General features: G+C 54.1%; 1 protein-coding gene and 1 non-coding gene across 2 annotated transcripts; both read right to left on the bottom strand.

Moving 5' to 3' along the window:
• Window positions 1-3212: 3212 nt before the first annotated feature.
• Window positions 3213-12467, bottom strand: EEF2 (eukaryotic translation elongation factor 2). Its single transcript, XM_003938806.4, has 15 exons — window positions 12365-12467; window positions 11124-11338; window positions 10045-10226; window positions 9743-9954; window positions 9171-9349; window positions 8804-8909; window positions 8221-8334; window positions 7768-7906; window positions 7429-7624; window positions 6612-6870; window positions 6094-6201; window positions 4876-5229; window positions 4494-4676; window positions 4280-4412; window positions 3213-3902 (listed from the first exon to the last, which is right to left on the bottom strand). Exons 1-15 carry the CDS (start codon window positions 12365-12367, stop codon window positions 3709-3711), a joined length of 2577 nt encoding a protein of 858 aa, XP_003938855.1. The 5' UTR covers window positions 12368-12467; the 3' UTR covers window positions 3213-3708.
• On the bottom strand, window positions 9435-9500 carry LOC120362891 (small nucleolar RNA SNORD37). Its single transcript, XR_005578683.1, has one exon. It is a non-coding gene; the product is annotated as a small nucleolar RNA SNORD37 (small nucleolar RNA).
• Window positions 12468-17976: the final 5509 nt, after the last annotated feature.

Raw genomic sequence — 17976 nt, 5'->3', positions numbered from 1 at the left:
GAAATTAAACCACTGCACTCCAGCCTGGGAGACAAGAGACTTCTCTCAAACAAACAGAAAAAAAGGTAACAGCCCTTTCCCAAAAAGGGTTGGCTGAGGACTAGACTTGATTGAGGACTAAACTGTAGGACTAACATATCAGCCACAAATTAGAAATTATGGTTTAGGAGTCACACAGCTGGAGGCTACAAGATTCTGACCTTCAGACCAGGGAGAGTGGGTCACACCTGTAATCCCAGCACTCTGGAAGGCCGAGATGGGCAGATCACCTGAGATCAGGAGTTCAAGACCAGCCTGACCAACATGGTGAAACCCCATCTCTACTAAAAATACAAAACATTAGCTGGGCATGGTGGCGTGTGCCTGCAATCCCAGCTATTCAGGAGGCTGAGGCAGGAGAATTGCCTGAACCCAGGAGGCGGAGGTTGTGGTGAGCCGAGATCGCGCCATTGCACCCCAGCCTGGGTAACAAGAGCGAAACTCCGTCTCAAAAAAAAAAAAAAAAAAAAAAAAGGGCTGGGCGCAGTGGCTCACTCCTGTAATCCCAGCACTTTGGGAGGCCGAGGTGGGTGGATCACAAGGTCGAGAGATCGAGACCAACCTGGTCAACATGGTGAAACCCCATCTCTACTAAAAATACAAAAAATTAGCTGGGCATGGTGGCGCATGCCTATAATCCCAGCTACTCAGGAGGCTGAGGCAGGAGAATTGCCTGAACCCAGGAGGCGGAGGTTGAGGTGAGCCAAGATCGCGCCATTGCACTCCAGCCTGGGTAACAAGAGCGAAACTCCGTCTAAAAAAAAAAAAAAAAAAAAAAAAAAAAAAAAGTGATTCTCTCTGAAGGGCTCCTAAGGTCAGGGCTTAGAGGTATTTTACAGACTCTGCACTTCATCACCTGGCCCCACCCAGATCTGTTAATTGGTTCATCTGACTTTATGGCCCCCCCCAAATGAAGGAACCCACTCAGCTGAAAAAGACAGCTGAGGCCAGGTGTGGGGCCTCGTGCCTGTAATTGCAGCACTTTGGGAGGCCGGGGCAGGCAGATCACCTGAGGTCAAAAGTTCGAGACCAACCTGGCCAACATGGCGAAACCCTGTCTCTACTAAAAATTCTACTAAAAATACAAACATTAGCTAGGCATGGTGGCACGAGCCTGTAGTCTCAGCTACTTGGGCGGCTGAGGCAGGAGAACCGCTTGAACCTGGAAGGCAGAGGTTGCAATGAGCCAAGATCGTTCCACTGCTCTCCAACCTGGCAACAGAGCAGGATTCCTCCTCAAAAATGAACAAAAAAACAGTAGGGCCTAATACGGTGCCTCAGCCTGTATCCAAGGCAGGCGGATCTCTTTACGTCCTAAGTTCGAGACCAGCCTGGCCAACATGGTGAAACTGGCTCACCTAAAAATACAAAAATTAGCCAGACAGGGTGACTGGCACCCGCAATCCCAGTTTCTCAGGATGAAGCACAAGTCACTTGAAGCCTTGAACCTGGGAAGAGGTTGCAGTGAGTGGAGATCACGCCACTGCACCCCAGCCTGGGAGACAGAATGAGACTCACCCTCAAGAAATGAGTAATCCAAGTTACCCCTTGCGACTGGAAAACGGCAGTTACAGCCAATTCAAGTGGGACAGCCACAGCAAACCTCAGGCACACCTGTATGCGGGTCAGGCCTCAGCTCAAGCTTAGCCTTGGCAGTGCAGGGCGAGTGGACCCTACCTCTTGCCAGGAACCCACAGCACCACTCCATAGTCCCTACCTGCCACCCTCAAGACAAAAAGGTGAAAAATGACGTTTACCTTATTCTTACTAGCACTGACGAGACTGGACCTACTTACGTCTTAGGCACCACTTAGAGAACAAATGAGGCTGGGTGTGGTGGCTCACACATGAAATCCCAGCACTTTCAGAGGCTGAGGCAGGAGAATTACGAGCCCAGGAGACCAGCCTGGACAACAGTCAGACCTCATCACTACAAAGTAACATTAAACAGGCACAGTGGCTCACACCTGTAACTCACTGAACTTCGGGAGGCTGAGGTGGACAGATCACTTGAGGTCAGTTCAACACCAGCATGGCCAGAGCAAAATGCCCTCTCAAAATTAGGTGGGAATGGTGGTGCATGCCTATAGTCCCAGCTACTCAGCAGGCTGAAGCAGGAGGACTGCAGGCCTTGATGGCTCACGCCTATGATCCCAGCACTTTGGGAGGCTTAGGCAGGTGAATCAGAAGGTCTGGAGTAGAGACCAACCTGGTCAACGAGGTGAAACTGTCTACTACAAATGCCAAAATTAGTAGAGTGTGGTGGCCGGCGCCTGTGGTTCCAGCTACTCAGAAGGCTGAGACAGAAGAATCACTTCAAACAGTGAAGTGGAGGTTGCAGTGAGCTGAGACTGCACCACAGCACTCTAGTCTGGACAAAAAAAAGACTGTCCAAAAAAAAAAAAAAAAAAAAAAACAACCCTGATGGGTCTCCAGGAGCTAGTCAGGACTAGGGTGACAACAGTGAAACCTGAAGAACAGAATTTGTCAGCTCAGCTAGGTGAGGTGGCTCATGCCTGTAATCCAAGCACTTTGGGAGTCTAGGGCAGGTGGATCACAAGGTTAAGAGTTCGAGACCAGCCTGGCCAATATGGTGAAACCCCATATCTACTAAAAAGTTAGCCAGGCATGGTAGCTGCTGCCCATAATCCCAGCTACTCAGAAGGCTGGCTGAAGTAGAACTGCGTGATCCCAGGAGGTAGAGGCTGCAGACACGTTGCACTCCAGCCTGGGTGACAGAGCAAGACTCCGTCTCAATAAAGGAAGTTTGAAAGTAAGCAAATGGGTTTCTAGCAAGCTCGTCAGGACCACAGAAAATCTGATGGCACAAAGTATCTGTGAGCTCATGAGCAAGTTGGAGGTCACTGAAGCCTGCCAGGTCCATCTGGGAGCTCCATAATCCACAAGGCCACGGAAACACAAAGTGACATCTTGTGATTTAGTTCCTTGCCACACCGATCCTACTTCAAGTGTGCAGTAGACCCTCACAGCTGGCAACTGCTTCTCTGAACGACACAGGGGTAGGACATTCTCACCATTCTAGAACATTCTGACAGAGGCAGCCCCAGGCTGCAGCTAACTAGGGCCCAGGTCCCCTTCCAGGTTCTGGTGAACCCAGTACGGGGCAGCCCTGCTCCCCTGCAAAGACAGTGTGAGAAAAACCCAGCATGGAGTCACCACCATATCAAATTTATTATTCCAATGGCACTAGTACAAGCTGGAGGTGCTCATGGTGACGCCACACAGGACTTCCTGTGTGCTAGAAATTATCTATCCGGTTGTTCCTTACCCCTTTCTGGGGCAAAAGCCACAACGGGCCAATTACCCACATAAACCTCTTAATGCGTTTGTTAAATTTGTTTGGACATCTGAGTTTCCCTCTGAAGAAATGGAAAGTGTTGGGTGTCCCATCCCACCTCCCCCTCCCCCACAGGCCCAGTCAGTCCCTGCAAAGAGGGCGTGTCTGCTGCCTCTGGACTCTGGAAATAAATATCGAAAGAAACGGCATCAAGTATTGAGCTTGAGCAATGGCACGCAGCGGGCCCCAGAAACTTCTCAGGGGAGCGTCGCTGTGTTGGGACAGTCTCCAGGTGTTGTCTGACAATGTAAGGATGTGGTGCTGTAGGTGCCGTGAGTCCCCAGGGTGGCAGACGCTGCAGGAGGTGCCGCCTACAATTTGTCCAGGAAGTTGTCCAGGGCTGGGATGCCTTCCTTCAGGCCCTTGCGCTTTCGGGTCTCCGCCACCACCTGGCTGGGGCGGCTGGTGTTGTCGAAGGGGTCTCCGGGCAGGATCTGCCAGTGGTCGAACACGCACTGGGGGAAGGCCTGACCGCCCGTGTTAGACCTCAGGTCGGCGGTGAAGCCTGCAGAGGGAAGCAAGAGGCTCACTGGGCTGCCAGGAAGGTGGCGGGGCAGGAGAAGCTACTTCCTCAGCCAGTCACCCTGCAGACCAGACACTCAGTCGGGTGCCCAGCACTTCACCGAGGACCTCCTCAAAGACCACTCATGGGACTCGTGCCCCTGCTCATTCTGGACTACCCTGTGCGACAGCTCAGCTGCTCTACTGGCCGAGTCCTTCTAACCCTGAAGATGAGAGCCCTCCCTGGTGAATTTAGTGATTTGGGGGTCACATGCCCCACCAGGCCACCTCCTTTAACCCCCTGCGCCTCAGCTTAACGGGGCCTCTGTCCTACCTCCCTCGCTTGCCGGGCTCTGTGGACCACGCCAGGTTAGAACTCACCAAAGGACTCATTGACGGGCAGGTATGCCTTGACGACAAACATGGGGGTACCGGCCACCTGAGACTCCTCGAACACGTGGCCCCGCTTCCTGTTCAACACCCCATAGATGCCACCAACCACCTGCTCTGGGCACTGCCGGAATGGAAGAGGTACTGTCAGTGGCCATCGGGGAGGACACAGGGCAGGGTCAGAGGCGGTGGGGGGGGGGCTCACCTGGATCTCCACCAAGTAGATGGGCTCCATAAGGCGCGGCTGGGCAGTCAGCACACTGGCGTAGAGGCAACGCCGTGCCGTGGGGATGATCTGACCACCCCCGCGGTGGATGGCGTCAGCGTGCAGGGTCACGTCGTGGACGTCGAAGCGCACACCCCGCATATTCTCCTCACACAGCGCGCCCTGGGAAAGGGAGAGCCGCCGTCAGGGGCTAAATGCACCCTGGCTGTTGCCCTCCCCATGCCAAGCCCTGCAGGTCTCCACTGAGGGAACTGTCCTTGCCCACCTCAGCCCCATTAGGGTCCCAGAAGGCAGGACCATGAGGTCCCTTCTAGGGGCTGGAAACGTGGGTGTGGTCTGCCCATGGTGAGCTGTGCCTCACCTCCTTGGTGGCCCACTGGAAGCCAGCCACCACACTGTCCTTGATCTCGTTGAGGTACTGCACGCCCTTAGTGATGTCAGTGAGGATGTTGGGGCCGGTGCCGTCGGGCCCAAAGCACCAGATCTTACGGGCTTCGGCCACGTCCCACTCGTACTTCTCAGCCAGGTAGCGCGCCCGCTGCTTGAGCTCCTGGCGGGCAGACACCTCGCCTTTGTCGATGTCCTCGGCCAGGCCATCGGGGAAGGGCCGCGCCTTCATGTACAGCCGGTTGTGCTTGTTGGGGGACTTGGAAAGGCAGAGCACGTTGGACTCTTCACTGACAGTCTCACGGTATGAGACGACAGGGTCAGATTTCTGCAGAAAGAAGAGGAAGGTCACACACCTGCCTGGAGGAAGCAGGAACTTAACACACAGAGGAATCCTTAAAAGATTTTCCCAGCGAGGCAGACTTAATACAGCCTGGCAGAATGACGCCAGTCAGAATCAAGGAGTCAGTGTTGCACGGGCAAGCACATCTCACCGCCATCCAGGACACGGAGCAGGGCTCCACTGAGCTCTCCGGCACAGAAAACCATGGGCTTGCGCAATTCCAAGTTTTCATGAGTGAGAAACAAGGTCTGGAGCAGGCCTGGCCCGACCCCACTGAGCATGTGTGTTGGTGCACAGAAGCCCGTTGGATGAGCTGTGTCTGTGAGGAACTCACAATCGGCCCCGCTGGCTGGGTACGGTGGCTCACGCCTGTAACCCTAGCAGTTTAGGAGGACCAAGGCAGGTGGATCATGAAGTCAGGCGTTCATGACTAGCCTAGCTAACATGGTGAAACCCAGCCTCCACTAAATATACAAAAATTAGCTGCACATGGTGGCAGGCACCTGTACTCTCAGCTACTTGGGAGAATGAGGCAGGAAAATCGCTTGAAGCCGGGAGATGGAGACTGCAGTGAACAGAGATGGCGCCACTGCACTCCAGCCTCCAGGACAGGAGCAAGACACCATCTCAAAACAAGAAAATAATCCCACGTGTCTGTAGCAAACCCTAATGAAGAAACTTAAAATAACTAAGACAAGACCAAGGCCAAAATCAAGTCTAGGAGCCTGTGCAAAGCCCAGCTCAGCTTTAAAGCTGAGGGTGGGATTGAGCGCCCAGAGCACAGTGGCAACAGACTGTCTCAGCCTGAGGGGCATGGGGAACAGCTGATCACTGATGCTCGCAGCTCACCTTGATGGGGATGCAGGCATGGTCCTCTTCCAGGTCCTTGAGGCAGATCTCCAGGTGCAGCTCGCCAGCACCCGCGATGATGTGCTCTCCCGACTCCTCAATGATGCACTGAAAGGGACATGTGTCAGCACCAGCGCAGCGGGACGGGCCTGGGAACAGGCTCCCCGGTTCCCTTTAGCTGGGAAGAAGCTGGAGTCTACAAGGACAAGATTTCAGAGGAAGGTGCCGGGATCCTGGGACCACCCGAGGCAGCACGAACTGAAGATATGTAAGCCCACAAACTACAGTGCACATGCGCAGAGCAGCCTAGGAGAGGGTGGTGGCCGCCTAGGCAGGAGTCCCCATTTATAGGACTTCCACCTTCGAGGCATGATCCCCATGCAAGCAGGGGTTTCCTGCACAGCTGGGAATCCCTCCTTTCCAACCTTACAACCACAGCAATCCACACAGCCACAGATGAGGCCCCAAGCCATCCCCCCTCAGAGGGTCTACCCACAGCGGGTGCACTCCATGCCCACCTGCACCATGGGGTCGGACTTGGCCAGCCTCTTCAGACCCTCCACCAGCTTGGGCAGGTCGGCTGGGTTCTTGGCCTCCACGGCCACCCTGACGACAGGGCTGACGCTGAACTTCATCACACGCATGTTGTGGGCATGCTCGAAGGTGGTGATGGTGCCCGTCTTCACCAGGAACTGGTCCACACCCACCAGACCCACAATGTTCCCACAAGGCACATCCTCGATGGGCTCCACGTAGCGGCCCATCATCAGGATTGTTCTGGGAAGAAGCAGAAGGCCATGGTTCTGCTGGATCCTCTAGGTCAGGCGTCCCCAAACTACAGCCCCCTGAGGCCATTTATCCGGCCCCCTGCCGCACTTCAGGAAAGGGCACCTCTTTCATTGGTGGTGAGAGGAACACAGTATGTGGCGGCCCTCCAACGGTCTGAGGGACAGTGACCTGGCCCCCTGTGTAAAGTTTGGGGACGCCTGCTCTAGGTCCAGGGTGGGTCCCTCCGCGTTGGTGGCTCTCCTGCCTGGTCCCAAGGCAGGCAGGTGGCTTCCACAAGGCCCCGACTGCGGCATCGGGGCTGCCAGGAAACACATCCTCTCTGGAGTTCCCGCCCTCTCCTGGGTATGAAGCAAGACTGCTGCCACCAACGTGAAACCCAGGGACACAGATGAGCTAAGATTTGCTGTGCCCTGGGGCTTGTGGCGTCTCCAGGGACTCCCTCACTAGGTCATGATGACAAAAGCCATGGCTGGCATAAGTGTAACCCTACACTCCCTCCATGCTCCTCACTTCAAGCTGCTGACTGGCCATCACCCAGCTGCTCACCTCTGGATTGGCTTCAGGTAGAGGTCCTCCTTCTTCCCGGGGGTGTAGTTCGGCCCCATGATCCTGACCTTCAGGCCGGTGGAGACTAGGCCCGAGAAGACCCGTCCAAAGGCGTAGAACCGACCTTTGTCGGAGGTTGGCACCATTTTGGAAATATACATCATAAGGGGGCCTTTGGGGTCACAGCTTTTAATGCCTGAGGGAACAGGAAACCCACAAGGTTCATTCCAGCTCGGCTCATCCTTTCAGAACCCTGCAGCCCACAGAACTTTGGCAATGGCAAGTCTTCCGGCCATAGCCTCAAGCTGCAGCTCAGGCCCGGCACCCAGGACCACGTACCCATGGCAGCCTCATCGTCCGGGGGCCCCTCGTACAGGAGCTCACAGCGGTACTTCTGGGCTGTCACAGGGGAGGGCAGGTGTATGGTGATCATTTGCAACAAAGCGTCTCCGGCGGGCAGCCAGCGGCGCATCACAGCCTGCAGGGCAGAGGGCAGTACATGAGACACCTGGGGAGCCCAGGAAAGCTCCGTGCACGAGTCACGGAAGCCAAAGTCAGGAGTCGCCTTCTCCCACAAAGCACACCCCCTCCTGGAAGGCAGCAGAGGCCAGGCACACACCTGCCAAGACCCTCACCCACAACTTTCCCAGATGGGGCTGGCTGCTGGAATTTGACTTCAGCAGCACTCGGAGCCTAAAGGGGCAGCCGCTATCCCTGCCCAGCTGAGGACCTCAGCCCCCAGATGATGCAGTGTGCACTGCCCCCCTCCCGAGGGCCAAGGCCGGGCCGCACCTTCAGCAGGGGTTTGCCTTCCTTGTCCTTGTCCTCGCTATCCAGTTTGATATCCAACTTCTCGATCAGTTTTGCTGTCTCCTCCTTCTTGAAATTCATGATGGCATCGAACACCTAAATTCACCACCCGGAGACAAAAAAGCATATTTGGGAACAGCACGAGGATGCCTAGTGCTGCTTCCTCAAGAGACCTGGGCCAGCCAGGAGTGGGAGCAGGCATGGCCTGCCCACCAGGGGCCCAGCCAGCTCAGCAGATCAGGACCTGGAGATGATGTCACGGTAGAGCAGAGAAGAAAACCCCATTTTGACTTCTACCACTGAATGGTCACCTGCAACCAAAACCCCCGGTTATCCACCCCCGCCAAATAGGGGCAGTCCTAAGGCTCGGGCCTTGCAGTCCAGATCTCGGGAGAGGATCCCTGACTCTACCTCAGTTAGGAGCTGTGCCTCCTCCTGTCTCACACCTGCCCCACGGGGAGATGGGCCCAGCCAGCTGATGGGGAAGCTGGAGAGACCCCAGGTCCAAGTGCCAATAGTCCCACTGGCACAGAGCGCAGGGTGCTGGTGCAGCCCTCCTGCCTACCTTGAAGATGGGGTCCAAGATCAGCTGGCAGAAGGTGCGAGGCAGCTTCTTCCCATCGGGGCTGCTGGCGGACTTGCTGAACTTGCCGGTGGCGGGGTCAAAGTACCTGGCGGGCAGGCCAAAACAAGTCAGAGCTGCCTAGGGGTGACGGGGGCTGCCAAGGGGACATGCTTGGGCAGGGCTCTGCAAGGCGACTGATGCGCTTGAGCCGTGCTGTGAACACGACTCCGCACCCCTACATCTTGGGCAGGGCTCTGTAAGGTGACTGGTGGGCACCAGCCGTGCTGTGAATACCGCACCGTAACCCTGCGTCACTGCCACTCCCCTCAGATGTCAGGAACTCCCCACCATATCCCGTGGTGCTCACCTGTCACCCCACAGCTTCTTCATCATGTCCTCAACTTTCTTGGCCCGCTCGGCAGGCCCCAGCTGGCCCTCCCCCTTGGCAGCAAACTTGGCCACGTACATCTCAGCAAACTGCTTCAGGGTGAAGGCCCAACCATGGAGGCCAGACCCGAAGCCCACAGTACCAAGGACAGGATCGATCTGAAAGTGTAAGAAGCAGCAAGAAGCAATGAGCAGGGCCCCTGAGCAGAGCCTACAGCTGCAGGCCGAGCACCAGGGATCCAAGTCTCAGACACTAGATTTCTTCAGTAGACATCAGGTCAAAGTGAAGAAATAGTCAGTCATCACGAACAAGGGGCCAGCTTCAGCTGCAGTCCCTCCACCACCCAGGGGCGCCGTTCCCTGAGTCCATCTCCACTGGCTGCCCAAAGGTCAAGGGCTAGACAAGTCGGTTGAGAACATGCCAGCTGCCTACTGTCACCCCATTAATCTTGCCAATAACACACTTCTGGTGCTCTCAAGTCAACTCTGTCCCCCAACAGCTCCTGAAAACCCCGCTGTGGAAGCACACCACCCAGCCAGGGAAGGCCGTACCATGATGTTGCCCATGGGGCCGCTCTCGCCCTCGCCATAGGTGGAGATGATGACGTTCACATTCTCCACTATGCGCTGGAAGGTCTGGTAGAGCTCCTCGGGCTCCAGCTGCAACTCCAGCAGGGCGCGATCCATCTTGTTCATCATCAGCACGGGCTTGATACGCTCAGCAATGGCCTGCCGTAGCACTGTCTCGGTCTGCACGCACACGCCTGGGGACGCAGGGGACCGGGCACGCTGTCATCATCAAGCTGGGATGGCCCCGGGTTCTTCTGGGCCCTGCCTCAGGACTCGATGCTTACCTGACACGCAGTCCACTACCACCAAGGCGCCATCAGTGACTCGGAGGGCAGCAGTCACCTCCGAGGAGAAGTCCACGTGCCCAGGGGAGTCGATGAGGTTGATGAGGAAGCCAGCACCATCCTTGCTCTGCTTGATGAAGTTCAAGTCGTTCTCCGAAAGCTCGTAGAAGAGGGAGATGGCACTGAGGGAGGGAGGGACTGGTCAGGGGACAGGAGCCACACCTGGCCCAGGGAGGCTGGGATGCTGTCAGAAGCCAGGCTACTCCTCCATGACTCATCCCTGGACAGGCTCCCAGAAGAGCCAACCCACCCCTGTCCTTTGTCTCTGCAGTCCCCTCTCCCCAAAACAGAAACTCCTGGTACCAGCTCCACAGAGCCAGAGCTTTCCTGTCCAGAACCCCCTCTGAGCCTACTTGGTCCCCCCAGACTCATCACACCCAACTCAAAAGTAACAAATAAAAGACCCAGCTAGACAGCCAAAGCCTCCAGACTCCAACCCTTCCCTCCTCATTTCTCCCCCACCTCCAGCAGAAATGAAAAGCCTAAGGCAAAAACCCTCACACTGGCACCAACCCAAAACACGAAGAAGCTGAGGTCACTGAGCTCTGCTCTCACCTTTTAGACTCACGCTACTCACATCAAGGGCCAGAAACTATCATGAAATGAATGCTGTCCAGTGCAACACAGGAGTTTCCCAGCATTCCTCATGCCAGGAACTCCCTCCCCTTCCAAGAGTGACAGACAGGAGTTTCCCAGCAATCCTAGTGCCAGGAACACCCTCCCCTCCCAGGTGTGACAGCAAAACTGTCTGGATATTCCAGGAGTGGAGAAAAGTCCCCCAGGGAGGGAGACCACTGAGTTAAACCCCGACCTCAGACACCCCTCCAGCTCCCAGTACCCCCATCCCTGTGCCTCTCCAACCTATCTTGCTAGACTGAACCTCACTCATTCTTCTCAAAAATTAAAAAACCAAGGAAAACAGACATTGTCTAGTCTCCCCTCTCCCACCCTGGCTCAGTGGCCTCCAGCTGCCAGGCCAGCACCTCCCTGCCAGAGTGCAGAGGGCACGGGGAGCTCACGTTGACTTGATGGTGATGCAACGCTCCTGCTCGTCCTTCCGGGTGTCAGTGAAGCGTGTCTCCCCAGCCCGGGCAGAAGCAATGATGCCAGCCTTGCACACCAGTGAGTCTGTCAGCGTGGACTTGCCGTGGTCCACGTGGGCGATGACAGACATGTTGCGGATGTTGGCCTTCTTGTCCATGATGGCGCGGATCTGGTCTACCGTGAAGTTCACCTGGGCAAGCAGGGGAGGCTCAGTCAAGATCCCCATTTCCAGGAACACAGCTTGGCATGGAGCATTCAGTCCAAATGAAACTCCAGGCCCAAGGCCAGGAGGGGGTTGTTCCTAGGGTGCCCCACGGCCATCCAATCTCCAGCCTAACACCCCTTAAGACTCACCACGAAATCTCTAAAGAACCAGCGTTAAGAGGGGTCATTCAGGATTGACAACCCAGAAACAAAACTCCTTGGGAATAAAACCGGGTGGCAACACATTTCCTTGGTACCAAGCACGATACTAAGAAGTACTTAGGGTCAAACACACAAGGGATGCACCCGCTCCCAAAGCCCTCTCCCTCCACGTTGTCATCAGGCCACCCAGGCTTCCCCGAAGAAAAAGCTTCATTATAAAATGCCAGGTCACCACTCAGCAAGGGGGATCAGACAAGACCCCCCACCCCACAAGGAGATAACGGGGAGCCTGAACGGCCCTAAAGCACAAGCCTACACCTCGTGTCTCAAAAACAGACTGCACATTTGGTAGTCACAGGAAGGACAAGCGCCTAGGGCCGAAGGTTAACATCGGGAGAAGATATTTGGAGAGGAAAGGAGGGAGCCTTTCAGGCGTCGCTTTGCTCGTTCTGCCATTTCTCTGCCGCCCCTAGCCCTTCGGCAGAAAATCGATCTCAAACTTGCGGCCCGCGGGTTACATAAGGCGCTTCCCCGTCTCCCCGCTTCCACCGCGGTGCCCGCCATTACAACGCCTGCCACATCATCATTCCCCACCCCCATCCCCGCCACCACCCCAGCTCCAGCCGGATCCAGGCAAGGTTACAGCGTCCCCGGAAGCGGAGAAGGGGCTCGGCGAACAGCGCGGCGCACAGACATGGCGGCGGCCGCTTCCCCAACCCCTGCTCCTCCAGTCCCGCCGCCTCCCCGTCTCCTCCAGGCACGGACAGCCTCAGCGTCCCAAACTAGGCAGCGTCGGCCCCGCGGAGGCCCCGCCGCCGTTCCAGAACACCAGTGAGGTAGGGTTACTTACCATGGTGGCGGATGGTGGTGGATTCTTCCAGGTAGATCCGAATGAAGCGAGTCGCGCCGATTATGGCGGCGACGACGGCGGAAGAGAACGCTGACGTCAACACTCAGCCTTTTATAGGCGGACGCCGGTTGGGCGGGTCATGTGACTGCTCTGCGGAGGCGGGGCGAAGCGTCTCCGCGCAGGCGCACGGGGGAGGGCCGCCTGTTGACCCCTTCGGCGCCGGCGCGGCTGCTCTTAGATACAGACTGGGCGTCTCTGGGGCGGTGGTCGCCTTCGGTGTGCAGTGCTCAGGTGCACAAAGCAAAGGGCGCCGTTTTAACTGAGAATAAAACCATAGCAACGACATTAGCTTGCAAAATGTCCAGCACTTCTATTAAAACCACATTACAAGGTGAAGAGAGTCTGTGAATTATACCCAAGTCATTTTCCGGGTTTGGCCATTGTTATGTAAGATGATACCCCCGGGAGAGACCGAGGAAAAAGGACACTCGCGACCACTCTAGTTTTTGCAACTCCTTGCCTGTAATTATTTCAAAACGTAAAGTTCTATAAGAGGCCGGGCGCGGTGGCTCACGCCCGTAATCCCAGCACTTTCGGCGGCCGAGGTAGGTGGATCACCTGAGGTCAGAAGTTCGAGGCCAGCCTGGCCAACATGGAGAAAACCCCCGTCTCTACTAAAAATACAGGAAAAATAGCTGGCGTGGTGGCAGGCGCCCAGCTACTCGGGAGGCTGAGGCAGGAGAATCGCTTAGAATCCAGGAGGCGGCGGAGGTCGCGATGAGACGATATCGCGCCATTGCACTTCAGCCTGGGCAACAAGAGCGAAACTCCGTCCCCAAAAAAGGAAGAAGCAGGCATCGAAATCACTGATCCCACAAATGCATACCGAGCATCTACGCACCAGGCATTATTAGGGGTTTTGTATATACAGCAGTGAGCAAAACACCTTGCTAGCTTGACCACACTGCGTGTTTCTTCTAGGAGCTACTGGGATTTATCTGTGCCTCAATTTCCTCATCTGTAAATCGAGGGTGATCAATACCACCCTATTGTTTGGGGGAGATTAAAACAAACTAAATACATCTAAAAGAATTAGCACCGTGCCTGATATCCAACGCTCAACAAACGCTATTTTAATTAGCTAACGTTGCTATTAATAAAACAGTTACTTATTTCAGGGCTGTTTTACCACGTCCCAAGCACCCGGCTAAGCGCTTTACTGGCGCAATTTCATTTTCTATTTCTTTTCCTCTCCAGGGGGCGGCGCAGGAAGACTGTTCAGCATTTGTGTCCTAATCTGACCCTAAGAAACAGCTGAATGTGTTTCGTATCTTCGGCTCGAGGGAATTAATTGGCGTTCAATTGAGTATCTCTATTCGCTATGAAGAGTCCAGCCAACGTTCTGCACATAGTAGGCACTCAGTATTTCTTGCACGATGTTCTCACAGTGCAAATGAACCCCCTTGCTGTAAATCTTTCCCTAAACTCACTTTGGGAAACAGGAGAGCGACTGCAGTTTTCTTCCTGGGCTGGGAGAGGGGGAGGTGTGGGACCGCAAAAAGTAATGCAAATTCCAGGCTGGACTCTAAAATAAACCTGTACATGCCTCCCCCTCGCAAATGCTTCGGGCACTTTGCTTTATAAAGCGCCATCAACCTTGGCTTTCATTTAATCGATGATTGATCTTGCTATCACCATTTAACCCAGGGGAAAACTGAACGGATTGAAGCTCTGAAAGGCAGAGGGGTGGCAGGGAGCAGGTGTGAGCGCTAGGGGTTCTTAACCACCTACACCTGTGTCCGAGATGTGTCTAATGTTAAGTTACAAGTCAAGCGAATGCGCCAATTGGGGGATGAGGGGTTTTTGTTTTGTTTTGTTTTGTTTTCTTTGAGACGGAGTGTGGCTCTGTTGCTAGACTGGAGTGCAGTGGCGGGATGTCAGCTCACCACAACCTCCACCTCCCTGATTCAAGTGATTCTCCTGCCTCAGCTTCCCGAGTAGCTGGAATTACAGGTGCACACCACCACACCCGGCTAATTTTTGTGTTTTTAGTGGAGACGGCATTTCACGATGTTGGCCAGTCTGGTCTCGAACTCCTGACCTTGTGATCCAATCCCCACGGCCTCCCAAAGTGCTGGGATTTACAGGCGTGAGCCACCGCGCCTAGGCTTGGGAATGAGTTTTTTTTTTTTTTTTTTTTTTTTTTTTGAGACGGAGTTTCGCTCTTGTTACCCAGGCTGGAGTGCAATGGTGCGATCTCGGCTCACCGCAACCTCCGCCTCCTGGGTTCAGGCAATTCTCCTGCCTCAGCCTCCTGAGGACCTGGGATTACAGGCACGCCACATACCCAGCTAATGTTTCGTATTTTTAGTAGAGACAGGGTTTCACCATGTTGACCAGGATGGTCTCGCTCTCTTGACCTCGTGATCCACCCGCCTCGGCCTCCCAAAGTGCTGGGATTACAGGCTTGAGCCACCGTGACCGGCCTTGGTTTCGCTTTCTTAATAAAATTCTTTTTTTTTTTTTTTTTTTTTGAGACGGAGTTTCGCTCTTGTTACCCAGGCTGGAGTGCAATGGCACAATCTCGGCTCACCGCAACCTCCGCCTCCTGGGTTCAGGCAATTCTCCTGCCTCAGCCTCCTGAGTAGCTGGGATTACAGGCACACGCCACCATGCCCAGCTAATTTTTTGTATTTTTAGTAGAAACGGGGTTTCACCAAGTTGACCAGGATGGTCTCGATCTCTCGACCTTGTGATCCACCCGCCTCGGCCTCCCAAAGTGCTGGGATTACAAGCTTGAGCCACCGCGCCCGGCCTCTTAATAAAATTCTTTAAAATCTTTAAATACAGGCCGGCCTTGGTTTCGCTTTCTTAATAAAATTCTTTAAAATCTTTAAATGCAGGCCGGCCTTGGTTTCGCTTTCTTAATAAAATTCCTTAAAATCTTTAAATGCAGGCCGGCCTTGGTTTCGCTTTCTTAATAAAATTCTTTAAAATCTTTAAATGCAGGCCGGCCTTGGTTTCGCTTTCTTAATAAAATTCTTTAAAATCTTTAAATGCAGGCCGGGCGCGGTGGCTTAAGCCTGTAATCCCAGCACTTTGGGAGGCTGAGGCGGGTGGATCACGAGGTCAAGAGATCGAGACCATCCTGGTCAACATGGTGAAACCTCGTCTATACTAAAAATACAAAACATTAGCTGGGCATGTGGCGCGTGCCTGTAATCCTAGCTACTCAGGAGGCTGAGGCAGGAGAATTGCTGAACCCAGGAGGCGGAGGTTGCAGTGAGCCGAGATCGCGCAATTGCACTCCAGCCTGGGTAACAAGAGTGAAACTCCTTCTCAAAAAATGCACTTAGCACTTACTATGTGTTCTGTTCTCTATTAGGCACTTCACAGTCGTTTTTTCCTTGCAAAGGGGGGCCATTTCAGAGATGTAATGCAAAGGTTCTCATTAAAAGAGGTGTTAGGCTGGGTGTGGTGGATCACGCCTGTAATCTCAGCACTTTGGGAGATCCAGGTGAGCGAATCACGAGGTTGCAGTTCAAAACCAGCCAGGCCAACACAGCGAATGTCTCTACTAAATTACAAAAATGAGCCTGACGAGGTGGTGAGTGCCTGTAATCCCAGCTAGTCGGGAGGTTGAGGCAGGAGAATTGCTTGAAGCTGGCGAGATATAGATGGCAGAGTCAAGATCAGGCCACTGCACTCCAGCCTGGGAGACAGAGCAAGACTCCGTCTCAATCAATCAATCAATCAATCAATCAATCAATAAAGAGGCCGAGCACGGTGACTCACGCCTGTAACTCCAGCACTTTGACAGGCGGTGGGAGGATCACACGGTCAAGTGCTCGAGACCATCCTGGCCAACATGGTGAAACCCTATCTCTACTAAAATTTAAAAAATTAGCCAGACGTCATGGTAGGTGCCTGCAATCCCGTTTCAAAAAAAAAGCGGGGTGTGGCAGGGGGCTGTGGATCCTGGAACTTAATAAAAAAGGGGTTGAATTTGTTCTCGTTTGCGTAGATTGCTTATTGAAAAATTGGAATATCATGTAATTTAAAAAACTAAGGAGACAGCGTAAGGGAAAGATGGAAATTTTCCACCCCACAGCTGCAGGGGGGAAGCCAGTTGTTGGCAGGGAAGGATCTATCCCCATATTCACGAAGAGCAGAATCCTGAGTACCACAAGCAGCCACAACCAGGTCAGCTGTAATAAGTACAGTAATAAATACGAGCAGGGTTTAAAGGGTGGGGACCAAAAATAAAATTCACCTCTGCAGGGAGGCTCCGCTGCGCATGCGCCTGCTGCGGCGCCAGGAGGACCCAGAGACGGCAGCAGCGGCCCCTGCTGACCGGCAGGCGCCAGTGCACGTGGACGCTTCTCGACACAGCTTTTTTTTTTTTTTTTTTTTTTTTTTTTGAGACACAGCCTTGCGCTATTTATTGCTCACTGCAACCTCCGCCTCCCAGGTTCAAGCGATTTTCCTGCCTCAGCCTCCCGAGTAGCTGAGATTACAGTCGACTGCCACCATGCCCGGCTAATTTTTGTATTTTAGTAGCGGGGTTGCATCATGTTGGCCTTGCTGGTCTCAAACTCCTGACCTGGTGATCCGCACGCCTCGGCCTCCCAAACTGCTGGGATTACACGCATGAGCCATAGCGCCTGGCCAACACTAGCTTTTAATTACTTAGCGCTTACTAGGTCCTGACCTCACTGCCGTTTTCTTTCTTTTAACCCTTCAAGCTTTTTTTTTTTTGAGACGGAGTTTCACTCTTGTTACCCAGGCTGGAGTGCAATGGCGCCATCTCGGCTCACCGCAACCTCCGCCTCCTGGGTTCAGGCAATTCTCCTGTCTCAGCCTCCTGAGTAGCTGGGATTACAGGCATGCACCACCATGCCCAGCTAACTTTTTGTATTTTTAGTAGAGACGGGGTTTCACCTTGTTGACAGGCTTGAGCCACCGCGCCCGGCCCCTTCAAGCTTTTATTCACTGCCCTCTAAATCAAATCCTTCACCTAACCCACCCATACTCTGGGCTTTGGGTAGGCTCCTTTACACCAGAGAAAACTGACACTAAACGAAGTTAAGGCATTTGCCTAAGGTCACAGAGCTATTAAAGGGGCAGTCAAATCCGACTCAAGGAGTCATTTAATCAGGAAAGAGCCCTGCCCTGCAGCTGTTGCCCAGATGCATTTCAGATTTGGGAAAACGAGCCGGAAGGGGAAAGGGGGCAGAGCAAAAGCATAATAATAATAGGGGCCGGGCGCGGTGGCTCACGCCTGTAATCCCAGCACTTTGGGAGGCCGAGGCGGGTGGATCACAAGGTCAAGAAATCGATACCATCCTGGTCAACATGGTGAAACCCCGTCTCTACTAAAAGTGCAAAAAATTAGCTGGGCATGGCGGCGCGTGCCTGTAATCCCAGCTACTCAGGAGGCTGAGGCAGGAGAATTGCCTGAACCCAGGAGGCGGAGGTTGCGGTGAGCCGAGATTGCGCCATTGCACTCCAGCCTGGGTGACAAGAGCGAAACTCCGTCTCAAAAAAAAAAAAAAAAAAAAAGATAATAATAATAATAATAATAAAATGAGCCAGGCACGGTGGCTCATGCC

Source organism: Saimiri boliviensis, chromosome 14 (assembly GCF_048565385.1).
Source record: "Saimiri boliviensis isolate mSaiBol1 chromosome 14, mSaiBol1.pri, whole genome shotgun sequence".
In the NCBI taxonomy this organism is placed as follows: domain Eukaryota; kingdom Metazoa; phylum Chordata; class Mammalia; order Primates; family Cebidae; genus Saimiri; species Saimiri boliviensis.
This window is presented reverse-complemented; position numbering and strand designations above follow the sequence as displayed.